We start from the raw sequence: 23219 nt of genomic DNA on the forward strand, positions 1-23219 counted from the left end.
CACACAGCTCACATGGTCCAAGACAGCTGACAGATATGACATTTCAAGTCCTCAAACTTTTCATACAAAAAAAAAAATCCCACAGCCATGTCAGTGTGTGAGCATATAGTTGGCACACACTCCCTCGTTAAGTTGGAGGTTATTGCATACTGAATCAGGCACATAAATATGGAGGAGAAGAGTACATGGAATTCTGACAGCAGAGGCAGAGACACACACACACACGGGTTAGAGGAAGAGAGGGAGGGAGGGAGAGAAGAAGGCAAAGAGGGAGGGAAGGAGGGAGAAGAGAGAGAGAGAGAACAGAACAGGAATATGAAGGAGAGAGGTGATAGAGGTGACGATGTATGCAGAGGAAGAAGGCTCCGACTGCAGAATCTGTCACACACACATCCCACAGGGACATATGTGGCAGTAGTTTGACACTGAGTAGACTTGCACAGAGGACAAAGACACACACACACACACACCTCAAAAGGTCATGCTCATATTAAATTCAGTATGAGTGGAGTTTTGCATATAAAGTCCTAAGAATTATGATGACCGTTCTACAGAGATAAGCCACAGACACACGCCCCCATTTCTGCATAGCAATAAGCTTTTTCTCACTATTTCCACCCACCCAGTTTTCTCAGCATCCATCCATTTTTCTCAACATCCATCGCTCTACTCCTATATATAAATTTTTCTCTCATCCATCCTTCCACTGCTGAATAATTCCTCTCCAAAAATCCATCCCTCCATTCTGGAATAAATCCTCTATCCTAAAATCCATCCCTCCATTCCTGAATAAATCCTCTCCTAAACTCTATCCTTCCATTCTGGAATAAATCCTCTCCTACAATCTATCCTTCCATTCTGGAATAAATCCTCTCCTACAATCTATCCCTCCATTCCTGAATAAATCCTCTCCGAAAATCTATCCCTCCATTCCTGAATAAATCCTCTCCTAAAATCCATCCCTCCATTCTTGAATAAATCCTCACTCAGAATCCTTCCCTTCACTCCTGAATAAATCCTTTCATAATCCATTACTTCTAGTCATGAATCTAATCTTTATTTCAACAATCTATATTAAAGCCATTCATCACAGCATCTATCCCTCCATCCCTGACTGGACTCCACTCCTGATCTCTCTATTCATTAGAGCATTCCTCCTTCCATTCCCGAATGCATCAACCTTTCAGCAACTATACATTCATTACACATTCCACCCTCCTTCTGTGAATCCATCTACCTAACTAAACGTCCAGTCCTTCTTCTCTAAACACATCCATCTAGCAAAACCTCCATCACTCCACCTATCATGGCATCCGTTCCTCTACCCCAAATCCACCAACTGATCTCCATACAGCGCAGTAGGACTGCACAATATGGACAAAGTGCTGTGTGTAATAGATGTAATAGAGCTTGATCAACTTTCCAACATTAAAGAAATGCTTTCATCGCATGTGATTGATAGTGCAGCCCTACATCTCTGTACCATCCATCAATTTCAGAATCTATCCATCTATTTCAAGAATACATCAATCTATTTGTGTAACCATCCATCGTGCCTGGAGACTTCCGTCCATCCTGCTTAGCATCCAACCAACCAACACAGAAAATGTTACTCTTATTGCAGTCAGTTTTTAATCTCACACACACTCCACACACACACACACACCGAGAGAGAGAGAGAAAGAGAGAGAGAGAGAGAGAGAGAGAGAGAGAGAGAGAGAGAGAGAGAGAGAGAGATGTCTTACCTTTTGAGGCTGTGTTGGTGGATCAGAAACATATGGAAGAAACAAAGATATAAAAGGAAAAACCATAAATATGATGGAGCTAGTCTTATGTCTATTCATTCATGATGAAAAGTATGTTCCAGTAATGTTCTCATGAACATAGTAACACAGTGAATTTACAAAACTCACTCTTGGTCTGGGAGGAGAACGCCAGAGTGAGTCTGGAGAAGAGCTCATTACTCTCAAAGCGGTCCTCTTTCGTTTTCACCCAGAAGCTGCTCTCTGAAAGATCCTCAGCTGCAATCTTCAACACAGAAGAGAAACAGTCAGTTCATCCATCTATTCATCAATTTACTAAAACCATCCATCCATCCATCCATCCACACCATGTATCCATCCACCTAATGAAAATAATCCATCCCTCTATTCACCCAAACTATTCACTCCCCCACAGTCCCAATGAAAGCATCTACAACTACTCCAACACAACTACTCCAACACATGTCTCTCACATTGATTTTTTAAAGTAAGATGGTAATCTTGAATCAATATGTGGGATTACAGCTAATAATAAACTGGCTGCCTTAAATGATACAGAAAGATAAACCATCATGTAACATGCATCAGATATCCTTAAATCCCCAAGTACCACCAGCCACATGCATCATATATAAATTTGTGTCCTATTACTCTGTTGCTCTAACAGCAGAGCCTGAGTTCACTAACAATTTACTACAAACACACACTATATTACAGCAAACAAGATCAGCGCTGTTGTAGTTGCGCTAAAATCCTTTCTTACTGCAGAAATAATAACTACCCTGCCAGCTGCAGCGATTCCCAATTAGGGGTTTAATGGATTATCACGAGTGAATGCTTTATCACCAGCGACATGCTATTTTAGCTCGAATGAATTTCCCCTTTCAGAAAGACACAGCGCCCCTGAAACTTGGTCCACGCTACATGAACACAACTTTAAGTCAATTAATCTCTGTTGGTGGCAGGGTGAACAGTCAGCGCTGCTGAAGGCCTCTGAGGAGTGTGTGTGCTGCAGCACAGGCTACTTTTCAACCAGAGATAATACACAGCTTCAAACTAACAACCTGCATCCCAGAAAAATAAATATGCAAACACAAGAGGCCAGAAATGAGTAAATAAGGATTAAAGAATGGGAGAAAAGATGATAGAGAATGGAAATGGGAGAAGAAAGAGAGGCAGCAGAATGAGAGAGGAATGAAACTCATTTCAATTGATTCTGATTTTACCCACAAAGAACCAAAATGGCATAAAAGGTTCAATAAAGACAGGGAGGGAAGACAAGATACACCCCACTGCTATCACTTTTTTACATCTCTTTTATTCTCGGTCATTTCCGTCTATTCCTCTCTCGTTCGCTCATAATTCCTACTTCACCCGTTTCCTTCCATCTTATTAATCAGCCCCAACAAATACATTTCTTTTTCATTAGATTTTTTTTAGCTTGTTCTATAAAGCTGGAGTGAACAAAATTAAATTTGAATAATAGTGTAATATAATAAAAGGTATATTAGAAAAAAATGACAAAAAGGAGGGAAAAAAAAACAAAGAATAGTGAGACTTTAGAGAGGAGGTAAAGACTTCTCTAATCCTAAATTCTCATTACTTTGCTTGCTGATGACAGAGTGAGAGCACTAGAATTTGGGAGGGTGTGCACGTGTATTAGGAAGTGTATGACAGCAAAAAGAGGTGTGTGTGTGTGTGTGTGTGTGTGTGTGTGTGTGTGTGTGAGTGAGAGAGAGAGAGAGAGAGAGAGAGCGAGAGAGAGAGAGAGAGAGAGAGAGCTCACAAGAGGGAAAAAAGTTAATTTAAATTACAAAAGAATGATGTCCTTTCTAACAGCAATTTAATTATCTTTCACAGCCACAGTTAAAAGAAGCAGGCTTATTAAAAAGCAATTTCACTGACATCCTCGTCAAAGAGCTCTCACCACAAGAAGAAAGGAAGAGAGGAAGCGAGTGTGCGAGAGACACACTCATGAAGTCGACTGCAGCCATTAAAGAGTAGCTTTAGGCTAATAGAGGAGATGGAACCGTTTTGATGTTTTAAGTCCTGTTGAGGGTGAGGGAGAGCGAGGGAACGAGAGAAAATGAAGTGAGAGAGGAGAAGAAACAGAAGAACTAATAGTCACACAAGTAATCCATATGCAGGTAAAATGTTATTAGGTTCCCTGTACTTTTGTAATGTGTGTGCATGGGCACGCACACGCGCACACACACCTCTCTCAAGGGGCCCTGACACACCAAGCTGACGTCAAAGAACAGCTCCTACTGAGACGGGAAATGGACTCCTGCTGTCTTAGGTTTTCTATGAAAATTAGTATATAACAACTGATAGCAAACTCAGATGTATCTTCTGTCCCTGCAAGAAATTAAGGTGTGGTATCAATCAGATCCAGAGTTCCCGATGTTCTAAATCAGTATATTGTGTAGTATATTGTGTATACGAGTTTAGGCACTGGTAAAGACCATGGGGTTCACTACACATTGAGTCACAATGATGACTCAATTTCCAGCAACGTGACTAGATGTTTGCATTTTAAAACATTACCACTGGGCAATTATCAACAAACTAGCTCGTGGATTTTCTTTTTAAGCTTTAATTGAGGTTCTATTTACAATGTTGTAAGTAATCATTTAAAAGCTACAACAACCGTAACAAAGCATTTAATATTTGTAGACGAAGTTGTATGAGAATTCGTTCCGTTATTTATTTTGAGCTGAGAGACTTCAGAGAATATGATGCCATTTCTTGTAAGGAAACATACTGAGCATCGAAGCTCCCTGGATTTTGTAGTGCATTGTGGGATTTTCTTTAGGACATGAATGTTCCAGTGCAGTGGAAGGATTTTGCAGTTGAGACGGCCCTTAAAACGTCACTGATTCCAAGTAGTAATTGAAACGTTTCAAAATGTTTTACCAGAGGTGAACTTCAAGCAAGTTCTAGTTACATCTCAAGGTAATGAAAGCAAACAGGATGCACCTGAGCTCATACCATCATACCTTCACATTAGCAAGACAGAAGATCTTGTGACGTCTGTAATCAACTTTCAGGCTCTGTGCAGAATTTTTATTTAAGTTCTGATGAGAAACAGCAGGACTCAAATATCTAGATTTTCATTATATGTGTTTGAAAAATGAGCTTAATATACAAATAGTTGCATTTTATTCATTGAATAAATCTGCAATGAGAGTCTCCATGGAATTTACTTTACAGCAAAAACTTTGAAAACTCTAGCTCTAGTGTTTTTCTTTCCATTTTAATTTCTTGCATAGCTTTCGTAGGCTGAACAGCCAATCAGAGTGTTTCTTATGCCAGCTTGTGACAGAGATTCACACTCAGTCAGAGCTGACAAGGACTGATCAGTGGCATCAGTGTAAGTCATGCTGCAAAATCAGCCAGCTGGGTGCATCAGAGCTTTAACACTGGACTAAAGTAACCCATCCACCAACCACATTCCCATCCCTCCCAACTCACCTTACTCCAGTTGGCCCTCTTAAGCTGCACCTCTGGTTTGTACTCTTTCTTGGGCTTCAGGCCAAATGGTAATTGTGGTACTGGAGCAGCCCAGGTTCCAAACCCTCCTGGAGGTGGAGGAGGCATTCCAGGCATTGGAGGAGGGGGTGGCATTCCTGGAAGCCCTGGGGGTGGAGGCGGAGGTGGAGGCATACCGGGAGCACCGGGTAATGGAGGTGGTGGAGGGGGCATCCCAGCTCCCTGCCCAGGTAGAGGTGGAGGTGGTGGCGGTCCCATCATGGCTGGCATGGGTGGTGGTGGTGGAGGGGGCATGCCTGCATGGCCAGGCAGAGGTGGGGGTGGTGGTGGTGGAGGGGGCATGCCTGATTGGCCAGGCAGAGGTGGGGGTGGAGGTGGTGGAGGAGGCATGCCTGATTGGCCAGGCAGAGGTGGAGTTTTGTGGGGCAATGAGGCTGGTGCTGAAAGGTCACGCTGGGCACTGATTTTCCTCTTGGCGTCATCAAGTTCCTTAGCCATTTTCTCAACCTGAGAAAGAGGGAGAGAGAGAGAAAGAGAACAAGAGAGAAATAAATGTTGGTGATCATTCTCATTAAGCTTGCACAATTATCTTAATTAGCCATTTTTGGGGGTTTTTTTGCCCGCCGTAACTAATCAGGCAAATTCGGCTGTGACATCAACTTTAAGGTAAAGGTCAGTTTTTTATTTTTTTATTTGACTGGTGCATTACATCACAAGCTCCTATTGGTTTTAATAGTAAGCAAATTATTGTGGTTTAAATGAACAGTGGAGTCATGACAGGGCAACAAACAAAAAACTGATCGCAATATCGCTCTTAAGTATCTTCTTTCTCTTACTAATCCCACATCAGTCACTGCATAGTCCACTGAACCTCCCTGTCCAATTTTACATCTCAGTTACAACAAAGCTGGAGGCACAGACCAAAAAATTAGTGCGACATTCTTCGAAGTCTCACACGGTTCCAAATATAGTTCAAGGTCAAAACGGAGTTGAGGCAAATCACTAAGTGATATGGATTACAGGGTTGTACTGTTGTCAGGCGAAGTTCACTCAAAGAAGCAGAGTTTACTCAAGCCCCAGGGACAAATAATGAGGTTATACAGGGATAGAAGGAGAAAAGGAGAGGCAGCAGATGTAGAAAGGTCATTGCTGAAATTCAAGAGAGATGAGCAGGGTATAAATCCAAGTCTAATTAAAAAGGATCATTTAATTATCCAGAACTCGACACAGCTCATTAAAAATGACCAGTCTGCTAATTTCACATCAGGGACCGAGGAAACCGGATGGAAAAGAGGAGAAGTGCAAGACTGTAGAATCAGACATTTCTCGCTCCGATTAGCTAGGGTTTGCCAGAATTTGAGGGACAACGATTCTATGGATGCCGCAAAATCTGAAGTAGTTCAGAAGAAGTATGTGTGCGGGTGTGTGATGTGACAATGACGTTTCTGACGGTTGTTTCTCTCTTCCACATTAAAAGCAGGTTGAGGTGACAGGCTGTGTTTAGCTCAGCAAGTTTCTCACTTCCTCTGTCTGGCTCTTTCACATCCGTCTGTATTTTGTCTATACGTGTCTCCTCCTCCACCTTCCTCCTCACATCCACTCCAACTTCTTTACTTTTGCTGACTGCCGCATTTCTCGTATCCCCATCAACTGTAATTATTCCTTTAACACGCTTCTACTGCGTGGAGTTTACTGTCTGTGGGCTCCGCCATCAAGAGACAGGTTTCCATGGAGATGCCAAATCTCTTTGAGGAAGTAAAAAGTTCAGGAAAAGAGCTCCAGAGTAAACACTAAGCAGTTTGTGGATTAGTTCCTAGTGTGAAGTTTCACTGCGATAAAGGACTCACTATTATGTGTAAATTAAGTAAAGTGGAGTGTTGTGATGTGACCTGCAGCAAAGCAGAGTTTTTGTTACCACGTCAAAGTTGTACAAAGCAGTACAAATTAATTTTGTGCATCCTGAAGGGTGTTGTTTCATTTATAATAAAGCAATTTGGCACAGATTACAATTTTTAATTTAATAATGAACGTCATGCCTAGATTTTTAGTTATACGTTTAGTTTTCTACAACTTACATCATGTGATCACTTGTTATTCGCTCCCTCACCGACCGCACTCGGATTCACTCATCACGCTACCATGAATCCAGAAAATAGAAAACTCTGATCTTTCTCATGTCTGAAAACCTATTGTTGCGATGCAGTGACAATGGGGAAGCCTTCATCATTTCAACAATTATGCAGTTGTTAAATTACAAGACAATTCATCTGATCGTGTGTTCCCCCAGAAATGGATCAGTACTACAGAAGCTAAATCAGTTTAGATTGGCATAAATACAAACCTGTCCTTTTCTACTGCCATGACTTGCAGAGCTGCCTTTAAAAAGATTAATCAACACCTTCACCCTGACACACGTCTACTATTGTGTCTCCTCTCACCCTCCAGGTCAGCTTGATTCATCCTGATCATTTTTCCGGTTGGAGCTTTCCACTCGTGTGGCTCATTCTGCTGCTGCTAATGGTTTAACACACCTAACAATTTGCACTTCCCAATGATCAGTTTACGATCAAGCATGCCTGTTCTTTAGAGGATAATTGAATTGCTGCTGTAATCATAAAGACTGTGATGCCCATACTGATCATAAATGTCCATCTTCATGTATATAAAGCTGTGAGACAATGTATAATGTTAAGGTAGCTATACAGATAAGAGGGAATTGAACTGGAGCAGACAGATTTTAAGAAAGCAGCAGCAGTATAATGAGTTATGGTCTGATGAGGCCAAAGTTAAACTTTAAAAATTGGAAATCGCTTCAACTAAGCACTAGTTTAGGTGTGTGCACACTTATGCAACCAGCTATTTGTTCTTTTCCCCCTGCCAAGAGACTTAGAGCAACATTAATATAACTATTTCTGGTAAGTACTTGTTGCTCCCTACATGTGAAATATCTTGTATTCTTCGTATCATTTCAAGAAAAGGTCCTTTTAAGTCCAAGTCCTTGTACAAGTCCTTGTAAAAGGGGGACACATTTAATCCCCCCAACCATGTGGAATATTGACTTATGGCCTTATAAGACCAAAGTTGAACTTTAAAAAATCTAAAACTGCTTCAGCTAAGCATTAGTTTAGAGGTGCATGCACCAGGTTTTTGTTTTTCCCCTGAAATAATTCTTATTGTTTTTCATTTTATTATATAGGCTACAAGTTCACAATAAAGGTAGAAAAGGTTCTGACATGATGTATCCTTTTACATCACAAACATTTGCCATTTTAAGCGGTGTAGACTTTTTATATTTGCTGTAGGTGCTGATTCCCTTTTTCTACACCCACTTGGACTTAGTTATAACAGATATAAAGTTGCATAAAAAGCTCCCGGTTTGAAGAAAGGATCCTTATTACAGTATGTGTCACATGAGCTCTACACATTCATTACTCACACACACACTCTTTTCCCTTCCATTCTTTTAACTTTCAGTCATTTCCACTTGTAGTCTATTAACTAAAGCATTTCATATATTCTTCTCACATACAAGTCCAATGTTTTAAAGCAATAAATCATTCCTGAGCTTGCCCTTTCCTAAGATGCACCCTGTCTTCTTTAAGAAGAAAAATCAATACATACAAGTTCCATTACTCTACCAGGCATTTTATTTTTTTATAAAGCATGCACTGCTTCTAAAACAGCACTTGTGAGATCCCCACTGACGCGGTCTATTTTAGTTAGCGTCGCCATGGTTCAGTGCTGTCTTGTTTCCGGAGCTGAAACCTTTGCTATAGTCATGATCTCATCCAATCTGTCAGGTTGGAAAATATCTAAGTATGTGCTTTCAAAAAACTTAAATTTCAAGAAAAATCTCCATTGTTGTATACTCTTAATTGAATTTCTGTGTAGCTTTTTTAAACTAATGACTGCCACTATTACATTTTTCTTTTCACCACAGAAGCAATATGGATATAATTATTCTAATTAGGTGCATATAACAAAGTCTTAAAGACATTTAATGACATTTTGATTTCAGAGAAGATGCTTAGAAAAAATACTGGAATAAACCTTTCAAAGAATAGAACGATAACTATATTAAGAATTGAACTAAAGAAAAGAAAAACTAGGACAAGAAAAACAACATTAAATCCAATCGGTATATTGTCATATGGTTTCCTAGATTTAGACTTCTTGCACAACAGCACTTCAGTATCTGCAGGTAAAGTCCTAGACGGCCTTGATGATGATGTCTATTGTGTATGTTACTGAACGTGGTATAGTACTTGAAATAAAAATTATTTATGAATTAATCTCTGAATTTAAAAATGATAGACAGTTAAACAAGTGATCAATAAATACATTATGATGACGTGTGAAAAACCTGATCCTGACACACTTCCACTGCTATGGCTCTTATTAACTACTGTAGTTGTCTGACAATAAAAGTTTCTTGGCTTGACTTGACTAGATTTTAACCCAAGACCTCCTGCAGGAATCAGGAAGACTATGATCCTCATACAAATCAGCATTTAAACATACTGAGGTCAGTTTATTAACGAGTTATAATCTCACTTTCTGGTGTCTGTGTTCCTCCTCATGTTTTAACATCTACTTCTAAGGTACACCAATTCAAATGAATGTTTATTATTTTCTGTATCGTCACACGAATGAATTACGCTTCAACGATCATGCCCAAGGCTTTTGTGCTCAGTGAGTGGCGTCAGCTTTGTGGACCTAGAAAGGTCAATTTTCTGGTAATGGAACAGAGCTGCTTTCATGTCTGTGGATTAGTTTCTGTTTTTATGTTGGATCAAAGTGTTTACGCTGTCTTGCGTGACTTTAAAGAAGGGTCCGTCATTCAAGTTTATTTCATACTGCTAGAATATTGATGATCAGAAATGCAGCACTGACTATTGTATGGATTGTGCTTCAACACGTTGATTATTAAAGAAAATGAAAAACAAAACCACTGACCATCAGAATATCAGTATGATCACCATGTACTTCATGTCGGTGTGCTTCAGCATACAGTTAAAGTGGTTAAATACAGTAGAGTGTAAAACCCACAAGGTTCACAGGAGATGTGAATTTGATGAGGTTTAGTACCTTTTCTTTGAGTTGGCTGATTTCTCCAGACAGCTCTTGGTTCTCTTTCTCTTTGCCCACTTTTTCATTTCCAATGGCTTCTTTTTCAGCACTGAGCTCTTGCACTTTCTGCTCATAATTGCCCTCCATCTTCTTAAACTCCACCTGCAGCTCATGGCGTGCGGTCAACTCTGCATCCAGCTACAACAAAAACACAATGAGTTTTAGATTAGGCATTTTTTTAAAGAATATATCACAGCACATCTCAGTAGTAGTTAAACATCCAGGCAGCTCTCAGCCATATGGCTGCATGCATGCTAGAATACACCAGGCTCAACAAACCATAGTGAAAAGCGCTGAATACGGACTGCAGTCACAGGGAACATGAAGTGTCTGCTGGAATTCACAACACTCTCGACGTGGGTCAGCAGCAACTTGATGCATCTGACAAGCTGCGTGTTCATGCTGCATCTGTCTGCCATCGCAGCCATGAAATATGAAACTGAGCAGACAGAACAATGTGGGAAGCAGTGAAGCTTCCAGGACTTTTTTACCTCCTGTCACAGCATTTTGCCAATCTCTCACGCTTTATCCCAGAATTGTGGAGGTTGAGTGCATTTAATAAACTGTTCCTTTCACTCTAAATAAAGGGGAAGAAAAAAAGCATTTTTTTTTTCAACAGGATTAGCAATGATCTTGGTAGAATTTACTCAAAAACTTTGCTAATATGTTGTACATGTCATCAGAAATCTGGGTGGGCCAAAATAAAGATCAGCAAAATATTTTATTAGGTGATTTGCTCAGCTGATTCCCACCTTGTTCCATCCACTCACTAATCTCTATATTGCCTGTTGACATGGCAGTGTTTACTCCCCCACAGTAACATTAATTTTTTTTTTCCTTGTGACAGTCGGTGAAAACATGACGGACTGGTCGACCGCTGACCTAAATTGATAAGGGCCATGTGAAACATACTGATAAATGTACACAGCCGACTTGCACTGAAGTCTCATTCCAGCCACATGGTGGAGGAAATATATTAATGCACGTCTAATGTTCTGCCTCCGGACCTGGTCAACTTGCAATTACCAAGGCAGCAATGAATTCTGATTCATATCAGGAATTCCTTAAACATACTGACAGGGTATTTATGCGTGAAGGATACTCAGAATGGATGGAAGAGTCTCGGAAGACGTCACTGACACAAAACATGAATAAAATATTTGAGAGCTGATATTAAAAAAATAGCCTGATCAAAATTCTGTTCACAATCCCACTGAGTGGAAATAGTGTGATGTTTCAATTGGGATTTTTACCTGGAACGGTTTTCTCTAGAGGATTATGCTGAGATATCAGCTAACCACTGTGCTGTGCTGATCATCAGCCGCCTAAATACACGACCGAGGTCCTCAGTAAAGGTGGTTCCATAAATGATAAGAGAAGGTTTTACCATTAATGACCTTGGTATAAACCACCCATTCGGTACACATTCAAATACTTATGTAAGACTATCTATTCACTGCCATAGCTGGCTTTTACTGAGAGTCTTTCTATTATATAACGAGATATTCAGAAAACTACGACTACATCTAAAAGAACTTGAACTCTAGGCTTCTGTGAGAAGACTCATTAGTGCACTGCTCGCCGCAAAATTAGTCCCATTGTATAAATACTAGACGTTATACAAATGCTACACACTTTCCTTGTAGCAAGGCTGAAGTTGTGCTAAAGCAAAACAGAAACAGAGATTAAACGCATCTACAAAAATGGCTGACTGTCTAGACAGTCTGGCAAAATGTACCTTTATTTAAGATCTAAAAAGGCTAGGAAAACTCCAAACTGCTAGCTGAATGTAACGGCCAGGCCTCCCATCTCACCGCTGACAGTATTTCTCCAAACACACTGTGCTCAGAGGAATAACAAGTGATAAGAATGAAAATTGAGCTACTTCTGGCCATGTCACATACAGCAGTTGTGCACTTAAAGTGTCCCTGGTAAATGGAATCAACAGTGGATTTGACTGACTTTTAAACACAGTGGCAAAGCATCGAATCGAGTCTGTGTGGAACATCCAAGGTAGTGGTCCTTTTGAAAAAGTGCAACTATTCTCTCGATAAAATGGAAACATATATGAAGGCAGTCATTGGAGAGACTCTCAAACAATGCAAAATGTCTGACAAAAAAATGTGTTGTATGCAGTGGTAGGTCTGAAATGTTTTGACGTGCATTTGGACTAAAATCAGGGGTTGTCAGCTAGGGAAGCAAAATATTTCAGTGGCTCAAACAAGCATCTGAAAAAATAATTTAGCAGAACTGATCAATATAAGAAAAGCCATCTCGTCTTCTGTAGCAGACCCTCTGCTTTTGCCAATTACATGGATTTATATAAATTAAAACAGAAATTGAGTTTCTTTTTTTTTTTTCCATTTCAATACCCGTCTCGTCTGATTAGCGATGTGGCTATTTAAATGAAAGGCTGGAGACGAAAACTGATTTTTTAGACATGACTGAAGAAAAAGGTATGGGTGAAGCACCACTATGAAACAAAACCTCTTCACTTTAAACCGTCCTATTTCTAGCCATGATATCATCATCATCAGTGGTGAAGCATTAAAAGGTTACTGTCATCACCATAGCCACATTGGCTGCTTATCTGGATCTTTATAAACAAGGAATTATGTATCTGGGTCTTGAAAAATTTCCGCTAAATATAATTCAACTAAATGGTCTTACAGACAGCAGTAATAACTAGTCTTATGTCCTGCTCAAATGACCTCCTTTACAGTGTCCATTGATCCATCATCATCTCTGATGTATGTGCTAGAAGATGCTATGTAAATATGATGTTTGACTTGTGTGCCATATCCTCTTGTCCTTTGCTCTCAAAATGGCCGCGCTGAGTGAACACACACAAAAGAATGAGCTTGTCCCGTGATGTGTATTCTGGGCAGTATGACTGACTCGTGTAGTGCACGTGAAGAGAATTGTATAGGAATATGTTACGCATTCTGAGGAGGAAGACATTTCAGAGACCATGTTGTAGCAGCCTCCAAAATTGTCTGCGACCTCTGCTCGATAACGTCATCTAGCAGAGGTCACAGTGAAGAAGCAGGCTGATTAAATCCCTCTTCCACTGACAAGGTTCAGGGAACCAGCAAATTGGTGGTAAGAAGTTCTTAGAGAACTTTATCCACCATCATCTACACCCGGCACAAAAACGTCACTATAGTGCACACTTAAACATAAAGGCAAATGCTTCTTATTGCTTTTAGATCTTTGCTCTGAACCTTGGTTCACAAAAGCAAGCAGTAACCATTCATTTTCTCTGTTGTCTTTTCAGCAGGACAAGCGACATTTACACTGAGTTTTATTCAATTCCATTCAAGTATATGCAAATTAGGTCTGATGCAAAGTAAAGTAACAAACTGAAGACGACTGGCTCGACTGAATCCTATAGTGCAATTGATCTGACATTTCTTTTGTTCTCCACTCTCAGCTTTATTTCCCATTTACTGCCTGCTACGCGAAAATGGAAGAACAAACACGGTTGTATCTTGTTATATACAACCCCTCATTAAATGTGCATCAAGACATTACAAAAGAAAATAAAGCTCAGAAGGAAAATAAATAAACCCCACACAACGCTAATATTTGCTGCACATCCGCAAAAGACAAGTGCTTGATTTTTAAAAAGTATAGAATGTGTTTTTGAAATAATGAATTCATTACAACTTTTTTCAAAAACGTTCTTCTTTTGTTAAATAGGGTTCATGGTTTCAGTCATTTTTTTCCCCACTTACGGTATATATAATAAATCTGGTCTCTGAATTCTCCCAACCATCAAATGGCTATGTTTCCAAGCCCTAGTTTTAACAGTTCTGCTTTCCAGAAAACTAAACCTTGGTTCTGTAACCAAAACAAATTTTCTAGCCCTAGAGCTGTCTACTTTGTTGAGGAAAAGGCATTACTTGGCATGATTGCCCTCCATGTTCCCCATGGATTTGGACACAGCACCATCACTTGAGAACGTCACCAAAAAAATCACATAACCAAAATGAGAATTTCTGAAAAGACGACCTGCAGGTTTTGGCTCAGTTCAGCGCAGAGATCCTGTGACTTTTTTGTATTAATTTCAACATTTTTTTCCTTCTCTATCTCCCTCTCTCTCTCATTTTCACACCCATACAGAGGGACAGAAAGGCATCAACAATTTCTGGGGACACTGACAAGAATGTTTTTGCAAGCCATGTAATTATGTGGCACAGTGGAAACTGAAGGGTCTCTCACACACACACAGCCTCCATGTGCTGGTAATGAGGGTCTGTTTCTCTCCCATACTCCTTTGCTACACGGCTATTACTCTAAATTAGGCAAGGAGGAACAAGGAAGGGAGGCTGAGAAAGAGTAAACACTTGTCTGACAGCCTCCTGATAGGGGTCATCCTCCATACACGCTCACAAATTGGACACAGGGCATCTCCTTATGCCCTGATTTTGGGCACTGACGGGAAAATTGCAGTATATGAGATTGCACGCTCTCTCACACATACACACACAGGGATAATTGTGGAGTGTGTGTGTGAGAGTGAGACTTGCTGGGAGGGATTAGGAGAAAGCCTGTCAAAGAGGAGGAAGAGGAAATCTCCTGTCTGCTCCCATCTCCTCTCACAAATTACACATCTGCCAGCTGACACACAGAGTGTGCGTATCACTGAGAAATGTGAATGTGTCGAGAAAGTTAGATTATATAAAACCCAGACTGGTAGAAAAGAGGGTGTGCGACCTTGGGAATGGGAGAGAAGCTGTGTCTGTGATCGAGTGTGTCTGTGTTTACCTTTTTCTCCAGCTCTGTGGCCTTGGCCTCGCTGATCTCTACTTTTGTCTTATCCACCATGTTATCTAGAGAGAATGAGAGAGAGAGAGTGAGGTGTGTGTACGTGTGTGTGTGTGTGTGTCACATTTATCTGGCTGTGAGGATAAAGTGCCCTTCACTGTGATGAGTCTGTGTCTCCTCTGATTCGTGCTCTGATTACTGAGCAACCTAATTAAAACCCCATCCTTGGTTCCCTTTCACACACACACACACACACACACACACACACACACACACACACACACACACACACACACACCTCTTTTATGGTGAAAACTAAAACTCAATCTAAATTCAACCCCAACTATGTATAAAGAATCAACATAAGAAGAAAGTAATCCTAAATGAATTTTCCAGAATAAACTCTATCTAGCACATTTGGGGTGTGTGTGTGCGCACGTGTGTGAGAGATTACCCTAGACAAGAAGTGACATTTCTCTGACTGGAAAAAAGAAAGAAAAATCTGTTCACTCAAGACTTACTTACTAATGAAAATCTCTGAATCTGTGTAACTCTTCCTTTCAGAGATTATGCTGTAAAATCATCAGCTTATACATGTTAAATACCTCAACACCTTCAGGAAAGATGCTTTGAAATGATGTTTGTCTCATCATAAGACCCTGATTGTGGTGTCAAATTCACATTACATGAGCCCTATTTAGATGGGATTACATGGAGGGGTGTGTAATGCCATCATTCGGGGAGTATCTCTGGGATTTTAATTCCATCAGAAATTAGTCATGCCAGAAACATTTTACTGCATCCGCAAACGGCTGGAAAGATGTGAGTGTATTTTACCTCCAATAAAATGACCGGGAGAAAAACAAACAAATAATTTACATCTTGATAGCTGTTTTTTCACACTTACTATTAAGCATGTAGACACAGAAGGAAGTTCAGATCAAAACAAACAGGTTTAACACAGAGAACAATAAAAAAATAATAAGAGTTGACACTTAAAAGGACCTGTTTGAAAATAATGCATCTGGGGGATTGGGGTAAGTTACTGAGTTCCTAGCGTTGTTATTTGCTGCACATATAAAACACCCTAAAAGTAGCAGTGTCTTAAAACTTTTCTTTGCTTTACCAATGGAAAAGACATGACTTCATTTGTACAGTAAATAGTAGAGGTAAGGGTTTGAAGTGCAATTCCTGCTACATACATGCTATGTCATGTGACCTACTAATGATCAGGCAGATATTAAGCAATGGTCAAAGCAATTAGGCTGTTTCAATGTGAGGAGCATATCGTAAGAACATCACGAAGACAGATTTATTCAGAAATAACTTGACCTATTGAAATTGATCAGAATCCACACAGATGTTCTCTGTACAACATTGTGTGTCTGGAAATATTATCTAGTCTAAACCCGGTTAAGCCTAAAACTCTTATTTTTAATGAATGGTGGGTGTTTTCATACTTGGTTTCCGTTACATTCTGTGATAAATAAATAAAGTGTTGCAGATAACTTGAGAGAAATTCTGAAACAGCCTCAAGATGATGTAGAACTATGATGAAGCTAGGAGTTGACCTATAAGAGGTGGTTTTCACTTACAAAGTTAAAGGCCAACAAGAATAGCTTATGAGCAAATATGGTAATACTAAAGCTCAGGAGCCAATGAGAGCCTGAGGCGGACATAATGTGTGGGAGATGCCCACTTGCCATTTTATATACTCTTAAATCTTCACACACACACAAAGACAGTAAAACTAAAAAAAAAAAAAAAACACAACAAAGGATAGCAAAACAGACAGAAACAAAAGGGGAGAATGCTAGAAAGCAACCAAGACTTGCAAAAATGCAGGAGCTGACAGTTCTTTCTTAGGAAATAACAAGGATAGAAACTGAGGACAAAGTAGGGCAAAAGAACCGTATGGAGACAGGGACTATAGACCCCCCTGACTATTTTTTTTTAACTATTTAGAAAACTACAAAATAGGACAGGAGGCCAAAAAGAGAAGAAGAAAGGGGGGAAAAACTGTAAACCCAGCAGTGTGTAGAGTTCAAAGGAAATCTTTAAATAACACAGGCAGGGCAGAATTAGGATGTTCTCCTTTAGCTATACGAGGACAAGGGAAAAAAGGAAGCAGCACATTTATGAAAGAGTTTAAAATACCCCTGCAGCATACAACCCTAGAGAACAAGTGCAGACACACAGACCATAGATAATAGCACACAGTTCTTCTTTACACAGAACACTGAACACTGGCAGGTTCCTATTGAAAAGCTCTGCCAATGCATCACATGACATAGCAGTGAGGCTCGGCTTTCTAACGGGGTGAGAAGAGATCCAGTGTAAGGTTAAGATGGGTCTCATTATATCGTTAATATCAATCAATTAATTTGATGATTATATCATTATTATCAATAAAAACTATGATGAATTCATTGACTCTACATTGAGCCATAAAATTCTGCATCTATTGTAGTAGTATGGATAGATAACATAAGCCTGTATATACTGAATTTGGCTTACTGACGGTTTAATGAGTCAACATGCCATGCAGTGGAGTCTGAATTCATTATACCTACTTTTGAAAACAAAAACAAACCTCAGAAACACTAAGGGTCTCTAATCTACCAAAGCAGAAGAGGATCAGAAAAAAAATATCTTAACTGTCTATCAAACAAGGGGCCATGTAGTAGACAGCATGGAATATGTTAAAGTGATATGGGAAAGATTTTTTTAATCTTTAAATCAATTTCCTCTGAGGGTGCAGTGGATGTCGGACATAATAAACAGCAAGAGATTCGTTTTAGGGTCTGAATTCTGCTATCAGAACTGATACACAGATTAAGATACACATTAATCTACAAATCAGTTGTGATCAATAAACTCCCTGAAGTCACTGAGATAACTTCAAAAAGTATATCGGGTTTTATAGGGAAAATAAAATCTACATTATTTGTATGTAAATGTACATAGAGGCTATAATGCTTCCACACTGCTAGGGGAAATGTAATCATACTGATGCTGTGATAAACACATTTGAGGAGATGCACGTGCGCACATCTGCCTCTCATTCATTCACACGTCTCTATCGGCTAATCGTCGAGGAGGTAGATTCAGGAGTGCCTGCTCTTCAGAAGGCATCATGTAGCAGACGTATTTCAGAAGAAAATACAATACATGTTGAGCAGAATATACTTCTAGACAGGATTAAAATCTAAGTTTTTGTCTTAGGTATTCGATATATCATATATTATATTCAAGATTTTCAAGTAATAACCAGATGATTATGAGTTCCTGGCACCGACACTGTATCACAGCTTTCCGAATGTACGTGTTCTCTCACTTGTAAGACTCTTTGGATAAATAAAACACCAAATGTAAAAAGTAGGTGTAAATTTCACAAACGCTGTAAAATTTGTTCTCTACGCATCCTCTTAACCTTGAGTGCTCTGTGCTGCCATCCTGTGGAAAGAGCTGTGACTGAGAGTGTGGGTTTGTGTATTACCGATGAGTGCTTCGATGTCCAGTTGTAGGTTTCTGCATTTGAAATCTGGATCGCAGCCGTTCCTGTGGAGCACGATCTGCCCTATACACTCGTCTATCAATCTGTAGTACTGTGGCCTGTGACGCCACAAAGAGAGGGAAAGAACAGAAAGGAGAAATAAAGGTAATATATTTAACATAAGAGCAACCTTGAGAGTCTCTGACCACAGCTCTGAGACAACAGGCAGAGTCCATTATTAAAGCCAGACGGTAATGAGTGAATTAATCAATAAAGAAATAGAAGGCATTCTGGCTTTGACCTTGAGCTCGCTAAGAGAACTGGGATTCACACAAACCGAGCTTGAAGTTTACACACAGACAGTGAGTATATAGAGCACAGACACTGCAATGCCTGGAGGATTGTTTAAAAATCAAATATGAAGAGTTCATGTCTTTTTCCACCTCTCCCACCTTTCCACACTCTATAGATCTATGTGTGCCTCTATATATGTCCTGATGGTCAGATACTTGATGGGCTTGCAGACACACTCCATTTGTGATGAGTCTGGCATCGTGACCTGGTGTGAAAGTAATTCAATACTTTCATTTTACGCCAAGCTGTTTCTCTCTCTCTACTTTATTTTGGTATCAGTCTTTCTACTTGTTTTTTTCTGTCCATGTCTTCCCCACCCCACCCCCCAACATTCGCTTATTTCTTCGGTGGAGCAAGAGAGACATCTAGTGACCATTTCTGTTACACATTCCCCATTGTCTAGAAAAAAAAAAACCAAAAAAAAAAAGTCCAATGTCTGGTATAAGGACAACAAATTTCTGTTTTTACACTGACCTTTTACTCCTTTCTTATCTAAGCAACCCAATTTTTTTTCCATTACAACAATTTTGCTCCAGACTTCCCGAAATCTGCCGAATTCATTCATTTGACATCTTTTTCATTTGCTGCCAATCCTTTAAAAGGGTGTTTTTGGCATTGTTCAAAACATGTGTGTGTAGTTGCATTTTGGTAGTGTAGAATTGCCTATGCTGTTTAACCCTTTATTCACTAATTGTGTCATTAAGGGCTCATGGTAAGACACAAACACACTCAACCCCCCACCGCCCCACCCCCAAACAGACAGAGACACTTCAATTTCTTGCCTGTCGGATCACATCAAGCCGACGAGAAAAAAGCAACAAGTCTGACAACCTAAAACCATTTACCCTCATCCCCTTCTCTCCCACTCTACCTCTCTATTGCTCACCAAATCGCCTCTTCGCCACTAAAATCATCATCGTTTTAGCTTTCTGTCTGTGCCCATTCTTTTTAAAGCAGTCTTTAGAGAAAAAGTGGGTACAGAAGACCTCTGTGAAGCAAAATTCTATTTAAACATGCAATGCGCTGAGGGAATAAAAGTGAAGATGCCAGACGTAAAATTAAATTTAAATACATCTGCTTATACAACTGCTTTGTGTGTGTGTGTGTGTGTATGTGTGTGTGTTTTGCATCCGAAAATGCCTCCATCAACCGTGTATGTTAATTGTTACAGGGGTGAGATACCTTTAGAAATGCATGTAGAAATGGTCGCTGATGGCAACTGTGTAAACCTCCTACTACACATCAGTCAAAAGCTTAGTCTCTTTCATTTCCTCTCCTTGCTCTGTATATTGATTCTATTTTTCTGCTCATCTCACGTCTCCTCACTCAGACATGATGGAAGTCTCACAATCACGATCAACAGCAAGGAGACCATTGTGCTCCTACACCTATTCAAAACTGTGCTTTGTGGAAAGCATAGATCTATATAATTAAAACCTACTTAGATATACATTTTTCTTTTTTCTACATTTTTTCCAACTTCTTTCAATCCAACCGTTTACATTGCTCTCTGTGTTCCTTCATAAGTGTAGGTGCATACAAAAAGCCAATTCATTCACTGAAATGCTGCTTCTTTTCCTTTTCAACTAATGAAGAGAATCAAAGATTTGATTGCAAGTGAGAGAAATCCGACTCGATTCGTGACCAAAAAAAGTTTCTTGGTTTCTATTTGATGCAAATTACAGCAGCTGTCTGATAATGTATAAAGCGCAGTGTGCAGTTCAGCCTGCCAGAATGAAACTGATTGAGAGTTAGCTAAGGCCATACTGCTTTCCTCAAACTGCACAATAAGTAACATCAATGTGGTCTGGCTCAAAGTCTGTGCTTCTGGTGAGTAAACCAGTAAGAGACTGTTATAACATTATAGAGCACAGTAAAGGTCTATATTCATGTAGGCAGGATTTGTTTATACACTATATTACCTGTATGCTATAATATGGACAGCTGAGCATTAAACACCATGGGTATTTCCAATAGTGAGTTGTACTCCAGAGCTACTAAACCAGTCCCTACGGTTCTAGGAAGGCTTTCCACTAGATGTTGGAGTAAGGTTGTGGGGATTATGTGAAATTTTACACTGCTGTCATTTTTTTCGTATAATCTGCCAGTGTATATCCAACTGAACTACCAGTTGAACCAGTAAATAGCAGATATAAGTTTTCTATGTTTATAAGGAATGAAACTAGCAATTTCTGACTGAAAAAGAAAAAGTGTAAACATTTTCACTAGAAAAAAGTAAACATTTCAAATCATATTATAATTACAACCATTTAAAATGCTGTACGTTTGCTTTGCTCCACTGTGACGATCAGAAAGGACATCAGAGAGTAATGCAATTTCTCAAAGCATTATAATGAAATGACATTGCTATGCTTCTTACTGTTCACTGTGTTTACCACCATCTTCTCCTGCGTTATAACAAAGACGAGTGAAAACACTTAAACGTTTTCAATGAGAATTGACTAGGATTCTAACTGATCATGCAACATTCCTTTTATCCCCAGCAAAATTGTGTCTATCTTGCTTTGTGTTGATTATTACTACACAGAATTAGAACTCGCCATTGTTTTTCCTCTTTGTAACTGAAGACTTTATGTGAGCATCAGTGCAGTTTTAATGCAGTCGAAGATACTGTATGTGCTTGCAAAGTTATAAAGCAGCCCTAACAACTCCTTTAATAAAAACTCTGGCTAATAAATGAACCTCAGAAAACTGCAGTACATTTACATACACAAATTAATCGAAGAACTGCTCAAAATCAGAACAGCTTGACTGGCATTTATTTGCATTTCAGAAAGTCTGGCATAGAAAAACACTTAACAGCTGGGGTAAACTTCACAGGATGACTTCTATTAGTTGAAACAAATGTCCCTGTAGTAAGGTGGCAACATTGCTACTAGTAGTACTACTACTCCTACTACAGTGAAATACGGCTTAACGCATCACTGTTTTATTTCCAGGTTGGTCAGCTTGTTTATGTTGGGCAGGTCTGTTGCTCATTATGCTTGTTCGGACTATCAGAATGCTTTGGGGAAAAACACATTTTATATATAAGGCTTTAGACCTTTCTCTTAACTGAGATGAGATTAAAATAATAAATTATTAAATTATAAAGATGTTGCTTTTTAAAAAAATTAAACTAAAAAAACAAACAAACGTTAACTAACAAATGTATTAATCATTTGTGTCAAAACAGTTTTTCTGTTTGTTTTTTTTTTAATAGGAATAGGAAAAAGAATGAAGTGGGATATTTGGTCATGTTGAAAGTTCATGTAATGTAAACAATGAAGAATAAAGGTGTACGTTTCTATTTCCCAGTCTCTATAACTCACACAACTCTCAAGTTTACTGACAAGGTAAGAAGTCAAAAGTCATACCTAATCAAGTAGTCATTGCGCACCAGCAGCAGGTGCTGCATGAGGGACAGGAAGTAGCCTTCGGCTTTTGAATCCTTCACGGTGTTCAGTAACACCTGGAACACCTCTGATATGTCAGTAAACAACAATGTTAAGGAAGACGTCAATAAAGAATAAAACATGCCATACTTGTATACTGACAGAATAGGAACATCAGTATAACTTTTCATTTTATGAGCTGTTCTATGTACATAATGTATTAGCAGTGTTCCTACAGGCCGTCTATACATGAATGTGTTTTGTGTGAGTTGGAGAAAAAGTACAGGCACGATCAAGTTACCACTAGTTTTCCATGCACCACCTGCTGGCTGAAACTGGCTGAATTTTCCAAAAAATCAATAACTTATCAATAGTATATAATAAACGTACTGTTAAATTCAAAACACATAATAGTAATAATGCCAAATAAATGTTTTGTCACCAGATGGCCAAAATTATCAGGACAAACACAAATACGCTATTATTATTTTTTTTGTATTTCTTTTAGGGAACCCTTGAGACACCTGGTGGTTCACCCAGAAGCTGCATGAAGACTTATCTGTGTGAGACCTTTTCATTGCACAGTACACAAGAAGTGGGTCAAACAGGAAACAATGCAACATGGGGTTTTATATTTTCATTGAATTGAAAAATAATGTCTCAACGACAATGCAAAGACCAAACACTATTATTTTATATCGTACCATTGAGTGGTCTTTCTACGGTTACTGACCCTTTACCAGCCAGCTTTCTGGATAACCAGGTCATATTACATTTATTGGTGGTTAAAGGATTGCTATTAAAAGAGGGTTTTTACAA

General features: G+C 39.3%; 1 protein-coding gene across 1 annotated transcript in view; it reads right to left on the bottom strand.

The window, feature by feature from the left end:
* Window positions 1-1875: 1875 nt before the first annotated feature.
* LOC132857402 (protein diaphanous homolog 1) overlaps window positions 1876-23219 on the bottom strand; it is a 59770-nt gene continuing 38426 nt past the window's right edge. Inside the window, exons 12-17 of the mRNA XM_060887358.1 lie at window positions 22383-22499; window positions 18655-18770; window positions 15156-15220; window positions 10344-10523; window positions 5238-5762; window positions 1876-2028 (exon numbers count right to left, since the gene is read on the bottom strand). Of these exons, the coding sequence (XP_060743341.1) occupies window positions 1876-2028; window positions 5238-5762; window positions 10344-10523; window positions 15156-15220; window positions 18655-18770; window positions 22383-22499 (1156 nt within the window). The remainder of the gene's footprint in view (window positions 2029-5237; window positions 5763-10343; window positions 10524-15155; window positions 15221-18654; window positions 18771-22382; window positions 22500-23219) is intronic.

Source organism: Tachysurus vachellii, chromosome 14 (assembly GCF_030014155.1).
Source record: "Tachysurus vachellii isolate PV-2020 chromosome 14, HZAU_Pvac_v1, whole genome shotgun sequence".
In the NCBI taxonomy this organism is placed as follows: Eukaryota; Metazoa; Chordata; class Actinopteri; order Siluriformes; family Bagridae; genus Tachysurus; species Tachysurus vachellii.